Below are 23,893 nucleotides of genomic sequence, written 5' to 3' on the forward strand. Positions count from 1 at the left end.
GCCCTTTTGTCGGCATTCCAGCTCCGTCTGGGGTTCGCTTCCCTGTAAAGGCTGAGGAGAAATACAGGCAGGGCCCATGGTCCGAAGTGTTTTTTTCCTGCTCAGCTCCAGGGAGAGGTGGCTGAGCAGCTTGGAGTCTGAAGTGAAGTCTGAAGAAGAGAGTGGTCAGAAGCACTCTGACCATTTTTATCTGTGGGGTGTTTACAGAAGCACCCTGCTGAGACAGAGGGCCGTCCGCTGTGCCTCTCTCTCCTTTGTGGCTGTGTGGTCAGAATTAAATCTGACCTCAATTTTTTTTAAATGGCGGTAATATAGCACAACAAGGCCGACTCAGAAATCAGACTTAAATTAGCGACCTGGACTAAATGGGACAGTTCTGGCTTTTCATTGGTTAAACCTGTAGGTAAAGGCAGTTGTGAAGTTGAAGTCGTAAACAACTCGCCTTCTCATGAGGTACGCCAGGTGGACTGTAGCAGGTGTCAGACACAGAAGTAGGTCTGGAAACCACCCTGAACTTTCTCCACCACAAGCCGCCGTTGGGTCCGCTTTGTTGATCATAAACAGACAAGACAAGACGCTTGAGGTGAACTGGGGAGTTTACTAACCTGCAGCTGATGTAACCACTAGGCAATGGATGCATTAAGAACTTATCAACAACTACAGCTTTGTTGCAACAGAAGCTTTCAGTTCAGGGTTAAATTGTACTTTCACTTTCACTGATCTGACTGAGATCTCTTTCTCCTCTGCTCTCACTATTCATACATGTCACATACAGGGACTCTGTTTCGTATACTTATAGTCCCTTAATACAATCACATATACTACAATTTAAACATACTCTTATAATATTAAACAGTATTTATACTCATATTTACATGTGTTTCCTTTAACTTATGTCAGTGCCTGTGCAAATTAATAATCCGGGTCATGTTCTGGAAATACGCTCACACTCCTGCGCCAATATGAGGGTATCATTCCCAAATTGTAACGCAAGTGCGATCCACCGGGACTGACAAAGACTCCTGGATAGGTGTCGAAGCATTTTAGAAAAACTGAACGAAAGTCTGCTTGCATCCGGTTTAAGCCTGTTTGCTGTAACTCATGTCAGAAGTTACTTTCATTTTTATTACTTTTTAATTAGTTATTTTTTTTATTTAAAACTAATTCATTTTTATAATTTAACTTGTTAAAATTTAATTTAATCATGTCTTTATCCCAGGGGCCTCGCGGTGAACCAGGCACCCCAGGATCGAGAGGAGGTAAAGGTCTCAAGGTACCGCAACTTTCCCTTCGTTTTGGTCCTTTTTTACAACTTATGCATTTACCTACATATAACAAATGCAAATGCATATATTTAATTTTCTACTTTTATAAAACAGAAATTTCTTGCACAGAACTGCTAAAAATTCTGACTAGAAATTGTCAATGTTCAATCCTGAAGCTGTTTTTTTCCCCATATTTATTTTCTGAATATAGTTACTTTTTTAAAAGCGATATTCTCTGTATTTGAAAAGTTTGTCTCATCAGCTGTGTGTGTTTTTTGCTGTTCAGGGTTCTGGTGGTGACCTTGGTAAGCAGGGTCCTCAGGGAAAAGATGGACCAAAGGTAAAGAAATCTAACTTTAAGAACCACGATAGAGTTCAACTGAATGTGTAAATATAAATGACGGATACATTTTATAAATACAAAGATATTAAACCTATTTCTGGTTTAAAATGAGCAGTTTGTGGTTTCCTAGTAACATAAATATGTTATTTCACTTAGAATCAACTTATTTGTTGGTTCCTTTACTAACAAACTCACTGAAATGTTTCCCCTCGTCTCTTAGGGTCAGACAGGAGCTCCCGGGTTTCCAGGTGACGTCGGAGAGAGAGGCTACGCTGTAAGATAAACTTGTCTTTGTGCAAATGTTTTAGCTTTTAGCGGTAAAAGATTCTTGGTTTGGTTTGGTTGAAGTGAAACTTAAATAACAAACCAGCAAAGAGAGCAGAAATGGGTTTTCAGGCCTTAATTTCACTTTAATTTAATGTTGAGCTTTTTATTGCAATAAATGTGACTAAAAACTGAAAACACTCATAAAAACAAATATGAGTTGTAAAGACTTCTTTGTTTTTGTCCGTGAGTCTATTTTTTTAGAAAACCCCACTCAGTGTAACGACAAATTTAGCCAAGAAGACAAATGTTCAGTTGTTTTATATTATTATCTTTAGATAGTGACATATTTCTAATTGGCTGATTTAAAGATCATTTTCTGTCTCATTTCACAGACTTGAAGCACAAACTTAGCTCTGGAAATCACATCTCTGGCCATTAGTCACTCAGTGTTGATGTAATAATGTAATGTTTCTGTAAACCTGTGCATGTGCACATTTGCATCTTTCTCTTTGATTCAGTTTCCATAACAATCAGTGAAATAATGTTTTTGTTCCCTCTTCTGTTCACTTTGAAGCTTCCCAAATTAAGCTGAGCACCACTACACGTGATATCAGATGTTTAAAGGTTTTTCATCGTTTCTTTCATCTTTGCATCACGCTTGAGTCATTGTTGTTCATCTCTTTCAGGGTTATCCAGGACAAACGGGACCATTTGGGCCAAATGGACCGAAGGTACAGAACTGCACACCATCCACTTCCTGTGTTTCCATTTTACTGTTGTCTGATGTTTCTCTCTGTGTGTGTGTGTGTGTGTGTGTGTGTGTGTGTGTGTGTGTGTGTGTGTGTGTGTGTGTGTGTGTGTGTGTGTGTGTGTGTGTGGTATTTTATAAAACTTTACCTGTCGGTTTTACATTGGGAAGTTTCACTTTCACATTACCCCAAACAGAGGTTGTTGTCAGTAAGACAGTCGGTGTTGTTGGAGGAATTCCTCTGTGGTTTAAAGATTGTTTTTGTGAACTCCTGATGTTGTCCACAACCTTGTTCTTTAAATTTGTCAGGTTTAACACCTAAAACATTAATTAAACAAACACAAGGAGGAGAGAAAACAGGAAAGTTAGTTTTCATCTTGCAAGGAGAACGAACTATGAGCTATATCAAATATATAGCTCATAGTGATATCTAGCCAGGAAACTGTAGGTTGTTTGCATTTAAACACATCACTGTAACTTTCTTGATCCAACTGTTCCAGAAAAGCTGGTTAAACTCACTAAAGACACTAAATGCACCACAGTTTCATTGGTTTTTGAGCTGTTTTAAACCTGGTAATGCTTTCACAGTAAAGCAGAATAATAGGGGATAGCAAGACAACTTCTGTTATTTTTATTTTTGTGTCAAGCTAACATAAGCACAATTACTATGCTTTTAATGTATTAAATCATAACAAAATAAAAACACACTGTTAATGTTGTGTACTCACAACATTATTCAGTTCAGTAAACCAGTCTGGTTCATAAATGACTGCAGTGAAAAAGTCCTGCATTTTATCTCATCCCTTTTATCACCATTGTGACACACAGAAATAGAAAAGCAGTTTTCTGTTTGCATGAACTGATGCTGAACAGATTTAGCTTTTCAGTCACTGTATAATTCCCCTTTAAAGAAAGAAAGAACACTTTTATGTGGTGATTTTTTTAAACTTTTGAAATTATGATCTTGGCACATTTAAATGAGAAACAGGGCTGCCCCTAAAGCCTTTTGGCTTAAGTCATAGAAATATGACATATATATATATATATATATATATATATATATATATATATATATATATATATATATATATATATATATATATATATATGTGTGTGTATATGTGTGTGTGTTGGGCAGACAGTCATAGATGTAGATATGGGTATGACTGGTAGAGAAAAGGTAAACAATGTCAGACTGAGAGTGAAAGTGGTTGCATTTCAGTAATAATCTGTTTATTGAGTCATCTATGATGCTTCACTACAGCAGTCCTTTAATTTCCCCCGCTGCCCCCTCCTGACAGGAGTGATGTGTCATTAGAGGTTTAGTCACCGGTGCCTTGATTATTGTTATCAGAAGTACTGCGTGATATCTCAGCGGACATTCAGCAGACTCATACGGATGTTTATAATATTACTGTGGGATTTTCCGGGATGTTACACTTCATTTGTGAACAGAGAAGCAGAAACCGAAGCCAGACTGCAGAAAGATTAGGATTGATTTAATTATATATAAATAAAGCAAACTGAAACTAAAATGTGTTGGCAGTGAGCTCGGTTGACTTTTACTTTTTGTTTCCTGTTGATTTTTATCTGCACAAAAGTACCATAAGAACCAGTTTAACCGATGTTCTTCTGACAGTTTATGTAACTGCTAAGTAAATATGCTTAGTAATTTTTTAATCTATTGACCAAACACATGCTGCATTTTTCATTCATGCACTGATGAAACAATGTCAGGCTTCTTGTTTTAAGATCCTTTGACAAAATTGACACGAGGTCCATGAGGCTGCACAGAGGCACAGTTGTTAGCTCTATTCCCTTGGTGCATGAAAGTCCACGAGGTCTTTAGTTTTCTCTAAGTGCATCTGTGGGTTTCTCTGAGTACCCTGGCTTCCCTCCACCATCCAAAAAAATAATTACTGTTACTATAATTGGTCATTCTAAACTGTGCTTAGGTGTAAATGTGTGAAGTCATGGTTCTTTGCCCTGTGATGACCTGGAAATCTGTCCAGCGTGTTCCCCGCCTCTTACCCAGTGGTCACTGGATATCAGCACCATATTCTCACACCAGTCACGATATAATACATACATGAAACATGTTTTAAACACTGAAAAAAGTAATCTTAGGAATAAGAATTGAATGAAAAAAAAAAAAGTTTGATTAATTAAAAAATCCTGTGTAGAGACATAAACTCTAAACTCATGTTGACGTTAGTAAAGAACCCAAATGCAGAGACTAATGGGCCTTTAACACAAGACACCGCTGCACTATTCAATGGCTAGTGCCGCGCAGCAGCCGTTTATCGCTGCGCCGAGCAAAGCGCAGGTCAAAATTCAACTGTGTTCAACTTTAACTGCGGCACAAAGTGACATATACACACGCGGCCAATAGAAACTGTCAGCTGGAAAGACCAGGAAGCAAAATGGGGGACAATTCCCTGAACTGCATGATTCAAGTTCGACATATCGAGATAAATATCGTAAACCAGCATTCAGCCTAAAAATATCGGCATATTATTTTGGGTTCATATTGCCCAGCCCTTGCTTCATGTATAATCTGTTATTTATCCTTAATGGCCTCCTTTGTCGCTTGTTACCCAGGGCTCTAAAGGCTGGAGTGGCTTTCCAGGAAGTGATGGTGACCCCGGAGAGGATGTGAGTGTGTTCAGTCCAAGGACCCAAAATTATTTAAGAAAATGTCTTATTGCTAACGTAATTATTATTTTGTCTCTTCATTTGGCCTATTTAGGGTCCGATGGGAGTCCAAGGTGTGATAGGAGATCCAGGACCGTTTGGTGTCAAGGTAACTTTGTCCATTTTTGAATATATGTACATGTTTATGTTGCCTATCAAAGAATTAGACCGTTTATTCAGATAATTACTCTGTGATATACAGGTATATAAAGGAAAAGTTAGCTTTATAGATCTCTTCACTGCTTTTATTTGGAAAGAATTTAAAACGTTAAAGTAATTGGATTGTTTTCTAAAAGGATGTATTCCTAAAAACGTCTTGATTTAAGATGACGAAGCTTTAGAAGTAGATAACAGTTTTTCTGGGACACATTCTTCCTCCTTACCTTGTAGAGGATGGCAGTAAGTCATCGCCCGCAGTTTTTATCTTGGGAAATATTTTTGTGTTGGGCCCTTAACAGCATCACATACTGGCACCGTTGATTTGGAGTTTCGTTTTTCCTTAACACAAGTACTAGTTTGCTTGGCATCCTGCCATAACTTAGTGATTCCTGGAAATATCTGCACTGCCCACACAAAAACTCCCACATCCTCGCACACCTGAATGAAAATGTTGTACATTTTGCTCATAGATTCATATATTTTCCTATTCTTACCTGTTCAGTCCTTTTCATCTTGTGCAGGGCAGTAAAGGGGATCGTGGCGTCCGAGGACCCCGTGGCAGAGTGGGCAGAGCGGTGAGTCTGTGGCATTTCAAACAGGAACAAGACTCTGAGTGAAAAGCAGAATTTCATCAGAAATTCTTCACTGTCCCAGAGAAAAACAACAAACATTTGTAATAAGTTCCTCCTGTTGTATATCCCACATAATCGCTGAGTCGTGTGTTTACAGAACCGCTCTAAGTAGAAATCAATTAGCCGGGGTTGGAATTTAACCAGTTTTCTCTAGAACATTTTCACGTGCATCATGTAGATCAGTACTGTAATACATTAAAGGTATTGTAATTAAATGACTGTAATACATTAAATGTATTAAAGTCCTTAAAATAACAAAACAAATACCACAATCTGTAAAAATTCTAATTAGAATACCAGAAATTGGCATCATCATGGAAAAGCCTGATTGGTGCAGTCACACAGAAGCAACACTTGTTCATTTATTTTTTTTATTCATTCATTTATTTTTTATTATTTATTTAGTCACATTTAGCTTGAACCCCCCCCCCCCCTTTCAAGGAAGTCCTGGCCAAGAGGCAGCAACCAACAGACACAAAAAGTTACAAACAAAACTACGATAAACAGGTACGTGTTAATGAATCAGAAATTTTAAACATAACATTCAAATTTGGTAATATCTGCAGCCCAGAGCAGCTGTACGTGCAGTTTAAATACAAACTATACAATAAGATGAATAATGCATTAATCTCTGATTGTTTTAAGGTGGTTACAATCTATAACATGAGTAAAAACAGCCTGACTTTGTGGAAATCCCACTACCACTGATACAATGCATTGTGATTCATTTGTGCAGAAACAACACTGAACTGTTCCCCAAACTCCAAACTGATTAATATGATTACTGTTCTGATTGACTATGCCCCGTTTATGTGAAGCACAAACTTGGCAGAAACAGATTTGATCTCTCCGTCTCTAACGTTTGGCTGAAAGCAGCCGTCTGTGTTCAGTCAAGTTAACAGAGAACACGACCTGTAGAGCAGTTTAAACTGAAATGGGTGCCGTAAAATGCAAATATATTCCACCAGTTTAAAACACTGCCTTGTGCTCACTGCACAATGCTCTAAACTCTGAGTTCAGTGTATTAGTAAAATGGCTACATTTCTACAAAGACTGTTTTGTGGGGGGAATTTCCATGTTTTTACTCAGTTGGATGCAGTGGAAACAAAGAATGGTTCCAGAAAAGGTTCCTCATAAGTTAGATATGGACAAACATGTTGGCATCCCTGCTAAAGATGTGTAAACGACCCTTAAAATAGATTATACTTTTATTACAATAAAATAACTCTGCTAATTTATTCAGTGAGGAAAAAATATACAGTGGTAATTAACGGTAATTATTTACCAAAATCCCTGTTGTCACAATTACTGGTAACCCTGCTGTCAGTACTTTTTTACAAAGCACTGTGAATTTAGTCTTATAACATTAAACGGAAAAGGAGGGGATTTTCTGGTCAGATGAGACAAACTTTGAGCCTTTTGCCCACAATTAACTGAAGTATGTTTAATGAACTCAATGTTTGCCATACGGTGGTGGCAGCATAATTTTTTGGCCGGTTTTTGGCCGATCACACAGCTGGCTGCATGATCCAACACGGCACTGATCTGAAACACACATCAGGGCTGATTTTGGAGAGGATAAAACACGCTTCTTTCTGAAATAAAGCAGACCCTATATTTATTGAAGAAAACCAAACAGTTTTAATAGACTCCATCATTTTGGTTAGTAAAGGCCAAAATTATTCCAGAAGTTTGTTGATGGCTAATACAAATGCTCAGGATCTCTGCAACTTGATAAGGAAAGTTAACCAAATATTAGTAGTGATGTATTATGTATATATCTGAGCAACTACTTATAACTTTGACTCTGTACAAGAGGTTCATATGATTGCTGTATAATCATTCCACCCTGAAAAGCAAAATGCTCAATTGATCAATAATGATTCCAAATTAATGACATTGGTCCAAATTATGAGTACATGCTGATTTTTTTTACTGGCACTGTTCATATTTCTCTTAATTAATGACACCAACCTGGTCTTATTTGTTTAACCATTAAAACTTTTTAACAGGAATCTGGCATAGTTCAGGGCAGAGGTTCCCAAACCTTTGAGTCTGTGGCCCCTAAAATACGGGTGCCAGAGACTGGTGGCCCCCTTTAGGCAAGAGGATGGGTTATTTTCTTGTTTTTAGAAATTACGAGTATACCGTAGTAATTCCATGATAACTCTTCTGCCCACTGTTTTAAAACCAGAAATGTTGAGCATCCTGTAAAGTTTCACTTGGTATCTGTTTCACAAATAAGAAAATTGCATCACCACATGAGCATGAAGTTAATATTAGTATCAGGATTTTGAAACGATTGTGCAAACGACTGTGTGACTTTGCTCTTGTGATATTATGACTTCATTGTCATAATTTCCACAAATTAAATTATTACGGCCATTGTAAATTGAAGAAAATTAATTATTCGCCACGCAGGAGTAAATTTCCACGCATATCCACACATTTGTGATAAAAAACTTAAATGTTTTCTAATGTCAAAAAGTTGTGAATTTACAAGAAAATAATACATAATTTTCCACACTTAAAGGCATACAATTGGTATTTTAAAATAGTAATGTATATATGACACTGTAAACTACACAATTTGGATAATTATTTTGATCATCTTGAGGGGGGGAGGGGGTATGAAGTAATAGGGAAGTCAGATTGGGGTCTCCCCTGCTTTACTTCTGTATTTTTTTTTTCTTTTTTATGATACCTTCTGGCAACTCCCTTTAACTTGCATGAATAACTTTGTTGATCTTCGCTGTCAGCAGCCTAAGGGAAGTCCTGACAAGTGCTATTAGTCTCTGGAGCTTAATAAAGGAAGTGAAAGCAGACTCCTTTCTATTTAAAATAAACAGAACTTTAGTTTTTTGCTTTAAATCTGCTGCATATTGAAGCTAATTTGCTCGGGAAAGCACTGATTTCATCCACCTGTTTGTAGCTTAACCAAGAATCACATGTAGAAACTGTTAAAGATATTCCTTTTCATTTTTCGCAGGTGTGGAAATTCTCCCTGGCTGATTTCAGTTCCTAACGTGTAATTTATACATACGTTTTTTTTTTACAATAAACTAAAATGAAAACGTGTAAAACCTTCATGTTAAAACCATTAAACAAAATGAAACTTGCCAGATAAAGGAAAGAAAGTTTATATCAGCGATGGCGACGGGGTAGACCCGTGTTTGCCACATGTATCCCACCCCATTCTTTATTAATCCCATTTTCTGTCTGCTTATTTGTAAATAAAGGCCACTAGTGCTAAAAAAGATGGTTTCTATTTTATATAGTTACATATTGTCTTAAGTAGAAATCTGTGGGGGTTTTGGGTAACGGTCCTGATGCATATAGATCTGAAGGGACATGCCAGTATGATTGCTTATCTATAAGAGTTAATTCTTCAGGTTTCAAAGAAATGTTTGATAAAGAAACAAAAATCACATGGTACAGTTGTGCCCTCCAGCTGTTCTGTCGGGGACATTTCCAAATAGTAGTGGTCAGCAGTTGTTTTCGTAGAAATGTCACGATAACCAGTGACCTTAACATGTGAAACCCGAAAAGGGAATTCCCCTCAGAGAGAAAAACAAGAGCTCTCGTTATTTCATTAGAACTGTCCCATAAACAGTGTTATGAATTTCAAGTTACACAGGTTATCAATAAAAAGAAGAAGTTTGTTTAGTGCTGTGATTAAATGTCCCTCATCTAAAAAGACTGATGTCAGATGTTTGTCTGATATTTTATATTTAAATGTTTCACAAACACTTCTCTGTTCTCAAATGACTTCCTGTCAAATGTCAAACAACCTTAAATAATACCCAACTTGAGGCTTCTGCTTTCTTTTCAACTAGCAACAGTACTGTGCATTATTCTGCACATAGATTTATTTTACAGATAATAAATAAGGATTTTATTTCACCAGCTAGAGGCGGGAGGAGTCACTTCTAGCTTTGTAAATCTACAGACTGATTTATCCCTTCTTCTTGGTGAAATAGATGTTGTTGGAAAGAATTTGTGAGCATAACTTTTTAATGTATTGCCAGATTCCCAATTGAATGCATGTCCGGACTTTGACTAGGCCATTCTCAGCTGTAGCTCAGGCTGTATGTTTAGAGTCGTTGCTCTGCTGGAAGGTGAACCTCCACCCCAGTCCCAAGTCTTTGCAGTCTCTAACAATGTTTTCTTACAGACTTTTCCTTTGTTTACTTCCATCCATCCATATTTCCACCAACTCTGCCAGCTTCTCTGTTCTTGCTAAAAATAAATAAATAAATAAAACATTCCCTCAGGACCATGCTGCCACCGCCATGTTTTTACAGCGAGGAATGGTTTATAGCAAACTGCAAATTTACGGCTTTCTTTCAACAATTTGCTTTTTTTCTTGATGCTCTTCCTAAAAGGCCTGAGCTGAGGATCTCTGCGACTCCTCCAGACTCACTATGGGGTATTTGCAGCTTCTCAGATCATTCTGTGTCAGCATAGCTGATACAGCTTCAGTCAGTCCATCCTCTCTCCACATTCAGATGATGGCTTAAACAGAGCTCTGAGATCTCTAAAGCTATTGGTTTATACCTCTGCTTTAAACTTCTCTATAACTTTAACAAACCAACTAAGCCTCTAATCTAATCTTCCCATAAACTAAACCAGCTTCATAGCCCCTGCTGAAGAAAAGCACCCTCACATGACTCTGCTACCGTACTGTTACGTGTTTAGGAAGGAAGGCAGTGCAAGTTTTCCTCTTTACCTAGCATGTAGCATGTAGCATGAAGGCCATAATGTTGCTACTTGGTCTCATCTGATGAAAAAAAAATCATCTTCCACATGTTTGCTGAGTCCCCTACATGGCTTTGAGGCAAACTTTACAGTTTTCCTCTTAACAGACCCTCCCACCCGAGCTGTGGGTCTGTGCAGCTACTCCAGAGTTAATAAGAGGCTCTCAGCTGGTTTTCTAATGAATTGTCTTGCAGTCCAACCTGTTGTGCCAACTTCTACTGTTTGTTCTCCAACATCCTAAACTGGACACAGATGGACTCTCATGGAGCTAAAGCGGAAATTCAGACTGAAGAAACTCATTGCTTACATCCATCAATCAGGGACTCATTCGCCTCCGATGCAAGCCAATCAGCTTTGAACTGCTCCTCCTCAAAGCCAATCAGTGTCCTGGATTCGTCTTAAAAGAACTTCAAATCCAGCTCAACTTCTACCCAGCAAGCAAGCAGTCGTTGTGCGATGTCTGATCTGGACTCTGTTGACCGGTTTCAACCCACCTCCATCCCCCTCTCCACCATCATAGCAGCTCCATCTGGCTTTCCTATGTGCTCCTACAACCTTGTTCCTATTAAAGTGTAATTCCTCCTGGACTCTACAGAATTCGCTGTCATATCTCAATCGATCCGGCAGAAGACCGCCATGTTGAGCCTGGTTCTGCCAGAGGTTTCTTCCCAAAGGGGAGTTTTTCCTCTCCACAGTCGCTTCAAGCTTGCTCATCATGGACAATCATGCAAACCTGTGTTCATCAATTTGGACATCTAGCTCAAACAGATCATCATATGGACTGAACAAACTTCTTCTATTTCCACTCCACCACCAGTTTCAGACCTGGGGGGGAAATGTCCCTATTCTCATACGCCTGCTTATGCATATTGAAGTATAATTCAGCGTGAATGTTTCCTGCCGAGGTCTGAGCGCCAAACTCTTAAAATATTGTATCAATAAAATTCTTCTAATTGTCTCTCCTTTCCGTGTGAGTTTTTCAGATTGAATTTACTCTTGAGACGTCGGCTGATGGCCATTGATTTTATTTAGAGGGAACAGATCCAAATAAACTGAATAAAAAGAAACACCACACAGATATTTTCATTTGTAAATCTGAATATATATCTTACATACTGGTGGTGTACTTTGTGTTTGTCTATCTCAAATAATCCCAATTGTTTTCCAAAATGTGGTAAAATGCAGGGAATATAAATTATTTTCCAAGGCTCTGGACTCAACTTAGTGTCATCTTCATTTTATCAAGAAGAACGCCAAAAACATAATTTCTTTAACTTATGTCTTCTTCAATTTTTTTATTAATTACAGTCAACTGTTTTTTTCTTGACTCCATCATAATTGAAATTAGTTTTAACATTTTACTGTCAACATTGTGCTGATTTATGTTCCATTACAGGATTTTGTATAAACAACTGTCTCATTACTACGTTTAATTATTTAGATTATTCTAGAGGTGTGTACGTGGGAAGGAATGGATTTTTAAGGTGTAAAAGGTACAAACATGTCAACTAAAGAATTCAACTTTATTACATTTCTGTCCTTTTTCCAACAGGGGGATCAAGGAGAACCTGGAGATGCAGGAATACCAGGAAAACATGGGCCCAAAGGTCTTCAGGGTCCAATAGTATGTGCACACTGGCCTGAAAAGTGAACAATACTACGAAATATTTGTTTAACTAAAAATCACAATTTTCTTCAAATTCTTCTTTATTTTTTTTTAGTTAGCTAGTATTATATGTTGTATACCAAACTGAATGATTTTTCTGGAACTCTAGATGCCCGAAAAAGGTTTGCAAAACGTTTTCATGACAGGATGTTTTATTCTTTAACTTTATATATAAGCAGTTATTGTTGAGTAAAACTTTAAACTTTTAAATGTTTACCATCACTTATTTCCAGGGAGCCAAAGGGGAGACGGGACCTGACGGGGAGAAGGTGAGCTTCATCGAAACAAATGCATAAAAACTTTGTTTTTGAGAGAAAGCTGCAACTCTAAAGTGTTTTTTTAAGAGTGGAAGCAGAGACTTCTTACCTGTCATGAATGCACCAATCAGGTGACGTGGACAGCCCTGATTACCTCACCTTGTTAGATGGGGGGAGATGTTGGGGAGCGTTCAGTCCTGATGCATCAGAAGCAGGAAAAATGTAAAGGGGGGGACATCTGGGTCGGAGCGTTCGCTTCACCTGACCAGGGAACACGTGGCACCAGGATGCATTATGAGGAGAAGGAAAGCTCTGCTGGGAAGCCTCAGGTCCTCCACATAGAAGCTACTTTAGCAAACACCACCTACCTCCGTGTTACTGCGGACCATGTCCACCGTTTCATGGACGCCGTATTCCTGCATGGCTCTGAGGTCTTTAAGCGGGATAAAACTCTCTGACACGGTGCAAAAAAACTTCAGGTATCTGTTTATTTATTAGGATCCACGTTAGTTTCCACCTAAGGTGTTACTAATCTTCCTGTGGTCCTGTTGAAAGAATACAAAGTTGTTCATACAACATATAGGACAATTTTACATTAACATATGATATGCACATAATTAATCTGACATAACATTTTATAAATTACACACATAAACTTGAATTTAAAATGTTAGAGTTCAGTGCTCTTTTAAAAGAAAGTGTGCGTTTTAAATCTCTAATCTTTTTAGGTAATTTATTCCATTCCTGAATTGCTCTAAACATTTTTGTAACAGGTTTGTCTTAGCACAGTTTATAATTAATGTTGTCTCTGATGAGTATCTGGTAAAATGAGTATGTATCTGGTCAGAATAAATAAGCTTTTTATAAAATGATTGAGGTCTCCCTGTTAGTATGACTTTGTTTTAAAAAAAAAAAGTAAATTATACTGCCATCTTCAGTAGAGGCCACAATAAAGTGTGGTGCATTTCAGTAATACTGGTAGAAAAAGGATATTTTAACACTAAGCCTTATTTCTGAGTACCTGTAACCTTGACAAATCTGATTTTTTGGCAGACGACCATAAAATCAAACGGTATTCTAAATCAGACAGAACCAAAGATGATACAGCGTCTGTAAAAACTGATGGAGAAACAGGAATGGTTGAATGAGCTCAGCAACCATCTGGAGGCTCTGACACATCCTAAAATTCCCCGTATCTAAATTCAATCAAGCGTCTGTGGATTGTCCCGGGTGAACAAGTCCCAACAGGTGGAGGCTTACAGGACTCAACGGATCTGCTGCTGACGTTTCAATGCCGGGTCCACACCTGTACCTCCAGGTGGTCATAATGTTATGCCTGCTTCGTGTCAACCTTAGAATATAGTATAATGATTGACAAAGTTAGAAAATTTGTCATTTTGTCAGTTTGTCTGATCACGGAAACCAAACTTAAGCTTTTATTCACTTAAAATATGAAAGCGCTAACGTATAAAAAGTTATTAAATATTCTGCATTGTGTCTTAAACAAAAGATTCTTTAATCTGTGAACCAACGGGAAATCTGGGATGGATCCAGCCACCTTCTGACAGATGGATGACCCGTTAAGGTTCTGTGCTGCAGGTCATGCTTCTACCCACTGAAAGGCTAAAAATACCCCTGACCCAGAGGGGACTTCCCCGGCTCATGTTGACATTTTGGTTTTTAATGTTCTTCCTGTTTACAGACTAATCTGTCAGAGGTTGTTTGTGTTGTGACTGGTGACTAATTTCATCACACCCTTTTTTTTTTCCTTTGTTTACATGTTCATAGGGTGCTGTAGGTAGAAAAGGCTACAAGGGGGAGAGAGGCCAAAAGGTAATTTTTCTTTGTCTAATGTGACAAAGCTGTTGTCCGAATGAGCGTTGCAGCACTTTATCTCACTTCCCTTTTCTACTTTTACGCTATTGTAGAGTGTAGTAGTAGAAGAGAAGTGTAAACTAAACTTGTAAAAAGCATTTAACAAGTTTTTTTTTTCCTTTTTCTGTTCGTCTTTCAGGGAGGAAAGGGTGACCATGGAAACAAAGGACAGGTGATTTTGGGATTTCTGATGCATTTCCAGTCACATCAGCAGCAGAAAATTAGTCCGCCTTTGTCTTTCATCCTGAAAATATCACCCGTTTGTTTGATTAAATCATAAACTTTAGGTTTAAACTGCTTTTAACAAAGCATTTCTGAGGTAAAAGTGTAAAAAGCAGACAGTTAAAACGGTTTTAAACTAAATGTAACCTTCACTGGAATCTGTTCTGGTTTGAACCCAACTAACATTCAGAGGAGTTCTGATTAGTGTTAAAGTGTTGGTTGGGATGTACCAGTTTAATCACAAAAACGTATGAGCAATAAAGTCTAAGACATGAAAATCTAATTTCGCATATCAAACTTGGACTCTGATGGATTTGTGGGTCATTAGAGTGAATTTCTCTGGTTTAGGTTTTAGCTGATGAGTGAACGAAGCATAAACGGACAAAATGTGAACGTTTCGTTGACTCTTCCTTTTGTCTCTCTGATCTAATTTTTCCTCTTAAAGCGAGGACCAAAAGGTGCGGCGGGCCGTAACGGAGTCCCGGGTCCTGTTGGACCGCCCGGCGTCCCCGGCTCCAGAGGAGACCGCGGCCCAGCCGGTGACCCAGGAGACAAAGGCCGAGCGGGACCCAAAGGACGTCCAGGAGAGGCTGTGAGTAACGGCTGCATGAAGCTGAAGCTGGAGAGGCTAAACGTTTGAAGAAAGTTCTGCTAATAAGTAAAAGCCCCTGTAGCTGTTTTAACAATTAGACACATAATTAAACTTTATTTAAAAAAAAACGATAACTGATTGGTCCAGGTTCACTTGTTGCAAGAAGTTGTAGTTGCAGAAATTATTATCTTGCTGGTATTTCAATCCAGTTTCATATGCGACATAGAATATCAAGTGATTAGTGCTGTAAATTATGATTAAGATACATATTCTGAACAATTTAATGGACAACAGAATAATCCTTTACTGTCCCAGAAATTCAGCTACATCAGCAGCAAGTAATGGAAAAGATCCACAACACAAGAGCAAATATTTTAGTCATTAAAAATGCTGTCCTGAGAATAAATGTCCAACTGAGCAAGGTGATTTGAAAGTTCACTAAATGTGCAAAGAGCAACAAAAATCCTTAAAAAAAAGCAGGAATGTAAACAACTCATTGAGTTTGTTTGGAGGAGAGATGGTTATAAAGTGTCGCAGCTACTGGGAGGAAGGATCTGTGATAACGCTCCTTAGTGCACCTGGGATGCAGGCAGATCTGATATTTCTTTCTCTTGTTTCTCCTTGAAAGAAACTTTGTTTTAAACTGTTGAATCCTTGTTTATTCTTTGTTGCTCTGGTGTTTTTGGTTATGACTTCATAGTGAATGTTTGGAAAAGCTGACATAATGCGCATAGTTCGCTGTTTCTGCTGCTTAGTTTCCCACTTTAGATGAGCTAGTGACAAAAATCAGTTTTTTGTTTACATATTTAGTTTTGTCCCTGGCATATCTGAGCTGCTGCAGCCGTTTTTATAAAACTACATTTTAACACTAAGAGGACCCTTATAGGACATGTTGATGTTGTCTAGCAGAAGATAACCTGAGTGTCTTTTTTTTTCTGTTTTTGTCCTGAAGGGTCCTGGTCTGACCGATGAGCAGGTCCTGCAGCTCTGCAGAGGCGTGGTCACGGCCCAGTTAGCCCAGTACGCCGCCTCCATCCGAGCCAAGTGCACCCAGGGCTGCCCCGTCAACAGCCGGACGCTGATCGGCCCCCCAGGAGCCCGAGGACCACCGGGACCGCCTGGCAAGGCTGTGAGTGCTTCTCCAGGTTCACGTGGATGATGAAACTGTCAGCTGATTTCTCCAGATCTGTGGTGCAGAACGGTCTGAGCACTTTTCCTAACAAAAAATATCATAAAATCTGGGTTATTTTTCACAACCTTGGACAACAAACTACAGTTAAATGCACTAAACATCTAATTTTGAGATATAAAAGCAGGGACCTTCTTAATTAGGTTTACATTGTTGAATCTATATGATCATTTTTTTTTTAAATGCATGAATATATCGCATGAGAACTGCTTGTTTTGCTGTCTTCAGGTCATGATTATATCGACTCTAAGCAACTGTTTTTTTTTTACTGGACGGTCAAACTTTGTGGAGGAATTTAACAACATTTCTGCTTTTAACAACCAGGGCAAAGCAGGAAAAACTGGAGAAAAAGGAGCCAGAGGTGTTCAGGGTCAACGAGGGCTGGAGGGCCAAAAAGGCGCCGAGGGCGGCAGAGGTAAAAGCTTCGGCTCGCTGCAGGGTGTGAAAACTATCCCGGTCTGCACCAAAGGCCTTTCCGTCTGATCAGCTCAGAGAAAATAACCATTATTCACATAAATGGCACATAATCATTCATTGATTTTGTCATTTTTCCTACTAACAAGCAAAAATAAGTCAATTTTTGTGCTAATTTAAATTTATTCAGAATGGAAAAAAATTTGAACAACAGAATCTAGGAAAACAAACTCATTTGCATGTCACTAAGTCATCAAATACTACTTTCACCCACATTATGAAACTGTTTCCAGAAATTGTTACAGATTAAACAGAAATAAGATTTAAATGAAAGGTCCAGCTTATATCTGTAAACCAAGAGCTGTTTTGTTTCTCCATCATTTGAAGGATTTCTTCATTTCAGCTTTGTGAAATAACTTTTTTCCCCCTCTCAAGCTGATTTCTTAAAGAAGTTAAAGTTAAATATTTTCCCAGACGCCATCAGGAGGTTTAGTGTTAAATTTGAGGTAGTATTTAGTGCTGCTTTGGCTCAGCGGTGGTTTTGGGTTGGATCCTTTATTTCCCGCTCTCTGTTTCTTATTGTTGAATCCTGAAGACATGCAGAGCTTTAGATGATGTTCTGGTTTGATGGATGACGCCGTCTGTTTAATTAAAACAATTCTGCAAACAACAGCGGGCCAATTACTTTATCACAGAGAGCCCAGTTGTTTAATCAGGTTCTCTTTGTCTGATATAAAAATGTGCATTTTGTGTGACAAAGTGTGACGAATAAAAAAGGAAAGAAAAAAAGAGAATCAGTGAGGGAGGGAATATTCCTTCACATCCCTGACATATTTGTCCTCTCGTGTCAGTTCCAGGTTGATGTTTGGACTCGAGGATTTTCCCCAAATGCTTCATGTGTTTTTCCCAACAGGTTCAAAAGGAGCTAAAGGCATCACAGGGGATCCAGGCAAAAGCCTACCGGGCCCCGACGGACCGCAGGGACCCCCAGGTGGGATTCTTTTTCTCTCATTTCCTTATAACATTTACACAAAGAGGCAAAAAAATAAGTATTTTTTCACAAAATACCTTGATTTGTCTTGCCTGTTATCAAATAAAAATGAAATAATGAACTTATTTGACTTGAATTGCTCAAAATATAGAGTTTTCTCTTTGTTCTGAATGCTCTCAAATTCCCACCACTGTTTCCAGGTGAGCAGGGTGACCCGGCAGCGCCCAAAAATGGGATGGAGGGCCCCCGCGGGCCTCGAGGCTTCCCCGGTGCGGTCGGGCCCCCCGGTGCGGTCGGGTTCCCGGGCGTGCCGGGATTCTGCGAGATGCGGGACTGCGGTATTTATGCACCGGTGCTGCGCAAAGAGCAGGGCCTGGTGAAAGGACCTGCGAGCTCAAGCATCTGAGCTCCAAACGCCGCGGTTTATCGCAGTAGTGGGTTGCATTAAGCGGCTTTTGGTGGGAAAATTTAACACAATAAAGGCATGACCCCAACTAACGGCATAAACTGCAGCCGGTTGATCCACTTAGAAGTCAAAGCAGAAAAAAAACTTTTATTGTGAGCCAGAAATGGGCTTTAAATGAGCAGAGAAATCCTGCAGGGGCCCCTATTCATTAATACTGAAAACCGTTTGGCTGGAACATGTTGTAGTGTAAACGTGGCAAAAAGTGAATTATTCATTAAAGATTCTCTCTTCATGTTTATTTTTTTCCTTCTCCAAATTATGGAAAAACCCAGTTTTGTGTAAATAACATGTAAAGAGTCTAAAGTTCATGTTCTGTTTTTGTTTCAGATAAACGATCTGATTTTTTTTTTTAACCCGAGTGTCTGAGTTGTTGTTTCCTATTTACTCACAAAAAATAATTTGTTGCTTTTTTAGATAAAAAATAATAATAAATAGCTCAAATATAACTATTATGGGGAAAATGACATTGTGTTCATTTTAAAGGACACCGTGGCGACGGCGTCCTGCCCTTGCTGCATCGTAAAAACATGTAAACATATGTTCAATGTGTCGGTAAAAAAAAGCACAATTATCATTCCGGCATTTGTTTAAATAAATTACAAAGTGGTTTGGAGTGTGCAAAAACATGTTTTATTGTTCATTGGAAAGAAAATGAAGCAGCGTTATATGGAACAGTTCAAGTTTTTCCCCAGAAAGGCATTTCATGGCAAACACTGTAAACACGATGGAGGAATATTATTGGCTGGTGGGAAACATGATGTTAGATGAGTTTCTTTTAAAAAAAAACATTATTTGTTGTTTTTCACAGATGGGTAGAATTAGAGAGGTAACATGGCTCACATAACTGCGTTCTAACACACTGCATGATTCACATTGACAAGGCCTGATAAAAACATAAAACCAATCATACAGATATACTCTACTGTATAAAAAATAGAAGGACAAACTATAAATATTCAAAATGTGAATTACTGCAAAGCATATCTGGCCTGTTTATGGAGTGTCACTTTCTATGCAAATCACAACTTCTTTTGTTGTTTTGTTAGTGTAACTTTTTATTGCTAACAGATAACTGGCACCATTATTTAGCTTAATGCTGGAGTATATGAGGTTAGAAATTTTAAACGGGAATGGAGCAAGAAAGAGCATCACTGGGGTGTTAATCTCTAAAATCTACTGATCCGGCTCCACAATGACTGATGCTTCTAAAGGTCAGCAACTTTTACCGTCACTTGATCTGCATTAGAGGACAATTGTGCTCAAATTATTTAATTTAGAAATAATTTAACTGGAGTTGGTACTTTTATTGTGTTATCCTTACAAATCTGGTGGTTAAAAAAATGACAAATGAGATTAATCTTGAGTTGACTTTTGTAATGTATTAAGGTGGAATATTTCATCCTTCAAGTAACAGTTGATGATAATTATTGCTAAAAATACAATAAAATGATAATAATAAAAGACAGTTTGCTATTAGATTAAAAAAAGAGAGTTTAGTGACAAGAAACAAACACACGAGAAGCAATAAACAGAAACAAGAGCAAAATACAGCTGAGGTTCTAAGTTGTTTGTTAATTAACATATTTAAAGTATAAATAAGAATAAACAGGGAGGAATAAGTGTTTAATACTCGGCTACTATTTTAACAGCAGATCATTGCACAAACTGTTTCCAATGCCAATGTTTTTTATTCTCTTTATTCTTTAAATGTTTAAACTGTTTTATAAATGTATCAAAATAGTGAGTAATACTGACCTGAAATGACACAAATCCGCAAATGAGGGTTAAAAGACAATTTATAAATCTCATGTATAAAAACTATATATATAAAAATGTGTTTTTTTATTATATTATATACTTACTAGTTTATAATCAAAGACGAAAGGAGCAGCATATTCTTAGGCAAACTGTCTAAAATAATAACTTATTAGGTGTTATACATTCACTACAAATCGGTAATGTTAGTTTCAACAATTAATAAATACGAAAGGGATCACAGTGTTATACAAATACAAAAAAAATAGTTGTTTTTCACTGTTTACTTAACAGTTTGGAAGGACAGCTTCACATTTTCTGAGACCACTAAGGGATTACTGTCAGTCAGCGTAGATTATTAGTGAGAAATGTGTTATGGTTGTACCTTTAATGTTGACAGAATTAGAGCAAAGTGAGCTCCTCCTTCATTGACGTCAGACCACTTCATGGATCACGGGCTCCACACATCGGATCAGTGGTTTCTAAACGGCTTTTCACATGGACCAAAACTCCCAAGTTGAAACTACAAGCGTTTGATTTTTATTTCTATGGTTTTAAAAATGGGAAAACAATTTTTAGTGTTTTTTTTATCTTCTCTTTTTCTGCTGGACTAACTTACTAAACACGTGCCATTATTTTAATTAAACGAACAAAGCAGACCTTTGGCTGAGTTATCGGTGTGTTTTAGTCTATTTTAGATTAGCATTTTGTTTGTATAAATAATTTTCTTTAAAATTATCCTTGCATATTTGCAGGCTTTCCTCACCTTCAATCACGTCCTTTGGGGGGATGAATAAAGTTTGAAATGCTAATAAAACACACTAAGTCGTAACCTAATATTTGACGAGATTTTACTTTGTCAGTAAAAATATCCCCTTAAGAAAATTTTTAAATCTGTTCGTATCCATCAGCTTGTGCTGCTAATATTTGTATCAAAATCTTTCCAAGGGCCACCACCTGGCCCCTGGCCCCGCTTTGGACACCCCTGCATTAGATGCTCTTTGCTGCTCCAGAAAAGTGCTTCTTCTACCTTCAACTAAATTGAAACCAGCGGGTGTTATTTCCCCCCAAATAAATACAGAAAATAACCTTTTCAGTTCAGTTTCAGTGCAAAGATAAAACAGTTTGTCCTTCTGTATTTTTATGAGAACCTTTGGCTTCCTGGTCTCTAAAAACCTTCATGTATAATTTGATCTAAAAATTATAACTTTACCAATAACTCACAAAACTCATAAATTAGATTTTTCATCTGTTAGCACCTAAAAATAATAATAAAACAGTACATTTAAAATTTTAGCTGCTATCGTTTCGTTCCTCTGATGTTGTGAGCCCAATTTATGGCTCAAAGTTTATAAAGGTTTGGGGAAAACCTTGACTCTGAGTTTGATCTAAGGGCAGCCAATCCTCTGCTTTTACAGTAACTTGGATATTTTTCAATTACAGACACAACAAAATAATATCAAACAAAAGTGCAAAGAGTTAGCTTGGAAAAAAGACACAGAAGCCCTTCAAAAAACAAAAAAAACAAAAAACTATGTGCTTAAAATTCTGTGTTTTTCTCACCCACTACTCTCAGTATGATACAGGAAAAGGAAGAACGGATGCCGACAGAAAATTGTCAGAGTTGAGAGTGAAGTGCAAAAGGCAGCGAGGAAGAATAAGCTTATCTTGGTAGAGAAACAGCTTTGCACACTCCTTCAACGCTAAGCTACAGGAAGTAGTTTAGCACCAACTTGGCTGATCACATCGCTGTAGCACAGGAGCCATCCAGTCATTATAGCCACCAGCAGCAAACCAAACGAACCTGGAATGAAAAGGAACAAAAAGAGCAAAAATATTAATAAATCAAAAAAGAAATAAGTGGAAAAGATGGATCACAACCTCATTCAGTGATATGATTTCAATCCCGTCCTGGCACATATGGTGGAGCCCTAGATAATTCACACGCATGGCGGATTTTAAATTATTTCCATTCAGTCAGAAAATTTGTCTCTAACAAGGAAGGAATGATGATAAAACGAATTTCTAAAACAATAATAAAAAAATACTTTTAATTCAATTCAATTTTATTTATATTTTCACTCCAACTTTGACGATTTTTCATTGGTGACGATCACTCATAGTTGGAAGGCCTCCTTGCCATCACCCTAATCTTCAGCTCCCTCCACAGATTCTCTGTCAGGTTCAAGTCAGGCCTCTGAGTGGGCCGCTTCAAAACAATATTACTATAATCAGGGGAAAAAACTGTTTAAAATATTTCTTTCAGCCTAAATCTGGGAGTGGTGGGAATAAATTTGGGCTTCAGTGTAGAACAAACAAACGTGACGTGGGTTTGTTTGGGCTCCTGCAGGCCAGCGGGACCGTAGCTCCTACCTGGAGGAAAACGGTTGCTCCTTTTTTAAAGGTATTTTAAGTTTTGTTTAAAAAACTTACCTTACAGAATCACTGTTTACTTGAACGCACGTAGTGAATGAAAAAGCCAGAAACAATGGCACCATTTATGAAATATTTCTAATAAAAACAGAAATCTGATTTTTTATTTTATTTTTAAAACCACACAATTAGCACTTACTCTGACTTCCAGCTGGAGTCCTGCTATAAACTGGAAGAAGGCATGTTTGGGCCAGGTAGGTCACCCGTGTCTCCTGAGTCACACCCATCACCTGTAAACAAGAGTTTAAGGTTAAACACAGACCCACGTTAATTTAAGTCGGGTTAAAACTAAATGTTCGAACGCTTTAAACGTACAGTGCACTGAGTCTCTAGGGTTACATTCACACACTGATCCAGGACCATCCTGTCCTGTCTGATCTCTTTGCAAGGAGGTTCGCAGCTGCTATTTTCAGCAGAGAATATAGCGATGTTCTGCAGGAACACAGAGGAGAACATTTGTTTTACTGCAAAGCAACACAGACGTTACAGCTGCTGAGAGTTTATGCCATTCATCACAATAATATTACTGTTCTAAGCTATATTTCTATATATATATTTTAGATAATGATCTGGACTCTGCTCTTCTGTAAAAACAAAACATTGGTCAATGAAATTCTTGATGTTTGAGAACAAAATATTAAATATTTAGGATAGCAGTGCCTAATTATCAAATGTATTTAATTAATTTAAAAAATATCATTAAACTACGCGATGTAGGTTCCTGGAAAATGAGAAGCGCTGCAGCAGTCAAACTTCTAGATCACCATTTACACTTCTGACATTATCATCCAAAACAGAAAATACTTTCTCAACTCTTTTATATATTGTTTATAAATTTCTCCATTTTTCATTCACCATTATCCAAAATTTTACCTATGATTTATTTATCAGTAAAATGATGGGCTGCTGAAACTAATTAATTTCCCTCTATGGGGAAGATAAAGTTTATCTTCTCTTCATAATAATAATTGTTTGATGGTTAAAGAAGTTCATGCGCTCATTTCCTCCAATTCTTGATGGAGTGTGCATTCAATCAGTTAAAGGCATACTATGCAACATTTTTCAGTTAATTAATGTGTTCCATACCATTTTGGATGATTAAATGAGTCATTTCAGGTCGAACAAAGGTTTTCTCGGCCGCCCTGGTGGTCTGTGGGGGAAATACCG

At 37.8% G+C, this 23,893-nt stretch overlaps 1 protein-coding gene across 1 annotated transcript in view; it reads left to right on the forward strand.

Annotated features, from left to right (window-relative positions):
- The window catches only part of zgc:113232 (collagen-like protein), a 30,575-nt gene extending 11,688 nt beyond the window's left edge, over positions 1-18,887 (forward strand). Inside the window, exons 11-26 of the mRNA XM_036135438.1 lie at positions 1,220-1,273; positions 1,552-1,605; positions 1,829-1,882; positions 2,562-2,606; positions 5,225-5,278; positions 5,373-5,426; positions 5,998-6,051; positions 12,419-12,490; positions 12,766-12,801; positions 14,578-14,622; positions 14,804-14,836; positions 15,332-15,478; positions 16,431-16,607; positions 16,992-17,082; positions 17,995-18,072; positions 18,273-18,887. Coding sequence (XP_035991331.1) covers positions 1,220-1,273; positions 1,552-1,605; positions 1,829-1,882; positions 2,562-2,606; positions 5,225-5,278; positions 5,373-5,426; positions 5,998-6,051; positions 12,419-12,490; positions 12,766-12,801; positions 14,578-14,622; positions 14,804-14,836; positions 15,332-15,478; positions 16,431-16,607; positions 16,992-17,082; positions 17,995-18,072; positions 18,273-18,478 — 1,254 coding nt within the window. The 3' untranslated portion in view covers positions 18,479-18,887. The remainder of the gene's footprint in view (positions 1-1,219; positions 1,274-1,551; positions 1,606-1,828; positions 1,883-2,561; positions 2,607-5,224; positions 5,279-5,372; positions 5,427-5,997; positions 6,052-12,418; positions 12,491-12,765; positions 12,802-14,577; positions 14,623-14,803; positions 14,837-15,331; positions 15,479-16,430; positions 16,608-16,991; positions 17,083-17,994; positions 18,073-18,272) is intronic.
- The last annotated feature ends 5,006 nt before the right edge of the window (positions 18,888-23,893 follow it).

Source organism: Fundulus heteroclitus, chromosome 3 (assembly GCF_011125445.2).
Source record: "Fundulus heteroclitus isolate FHET01 chromosome 3, MU-UCD_Fhet_4.1, whole genome shotgun sequence".
NCBI classification, from domain to species: Eukaryota; Metazoa; Chordata; class Actinopteri; order Cyprinodontiformes; family Fundulidae; genus Fundulus; species Fundulus heteroclitus.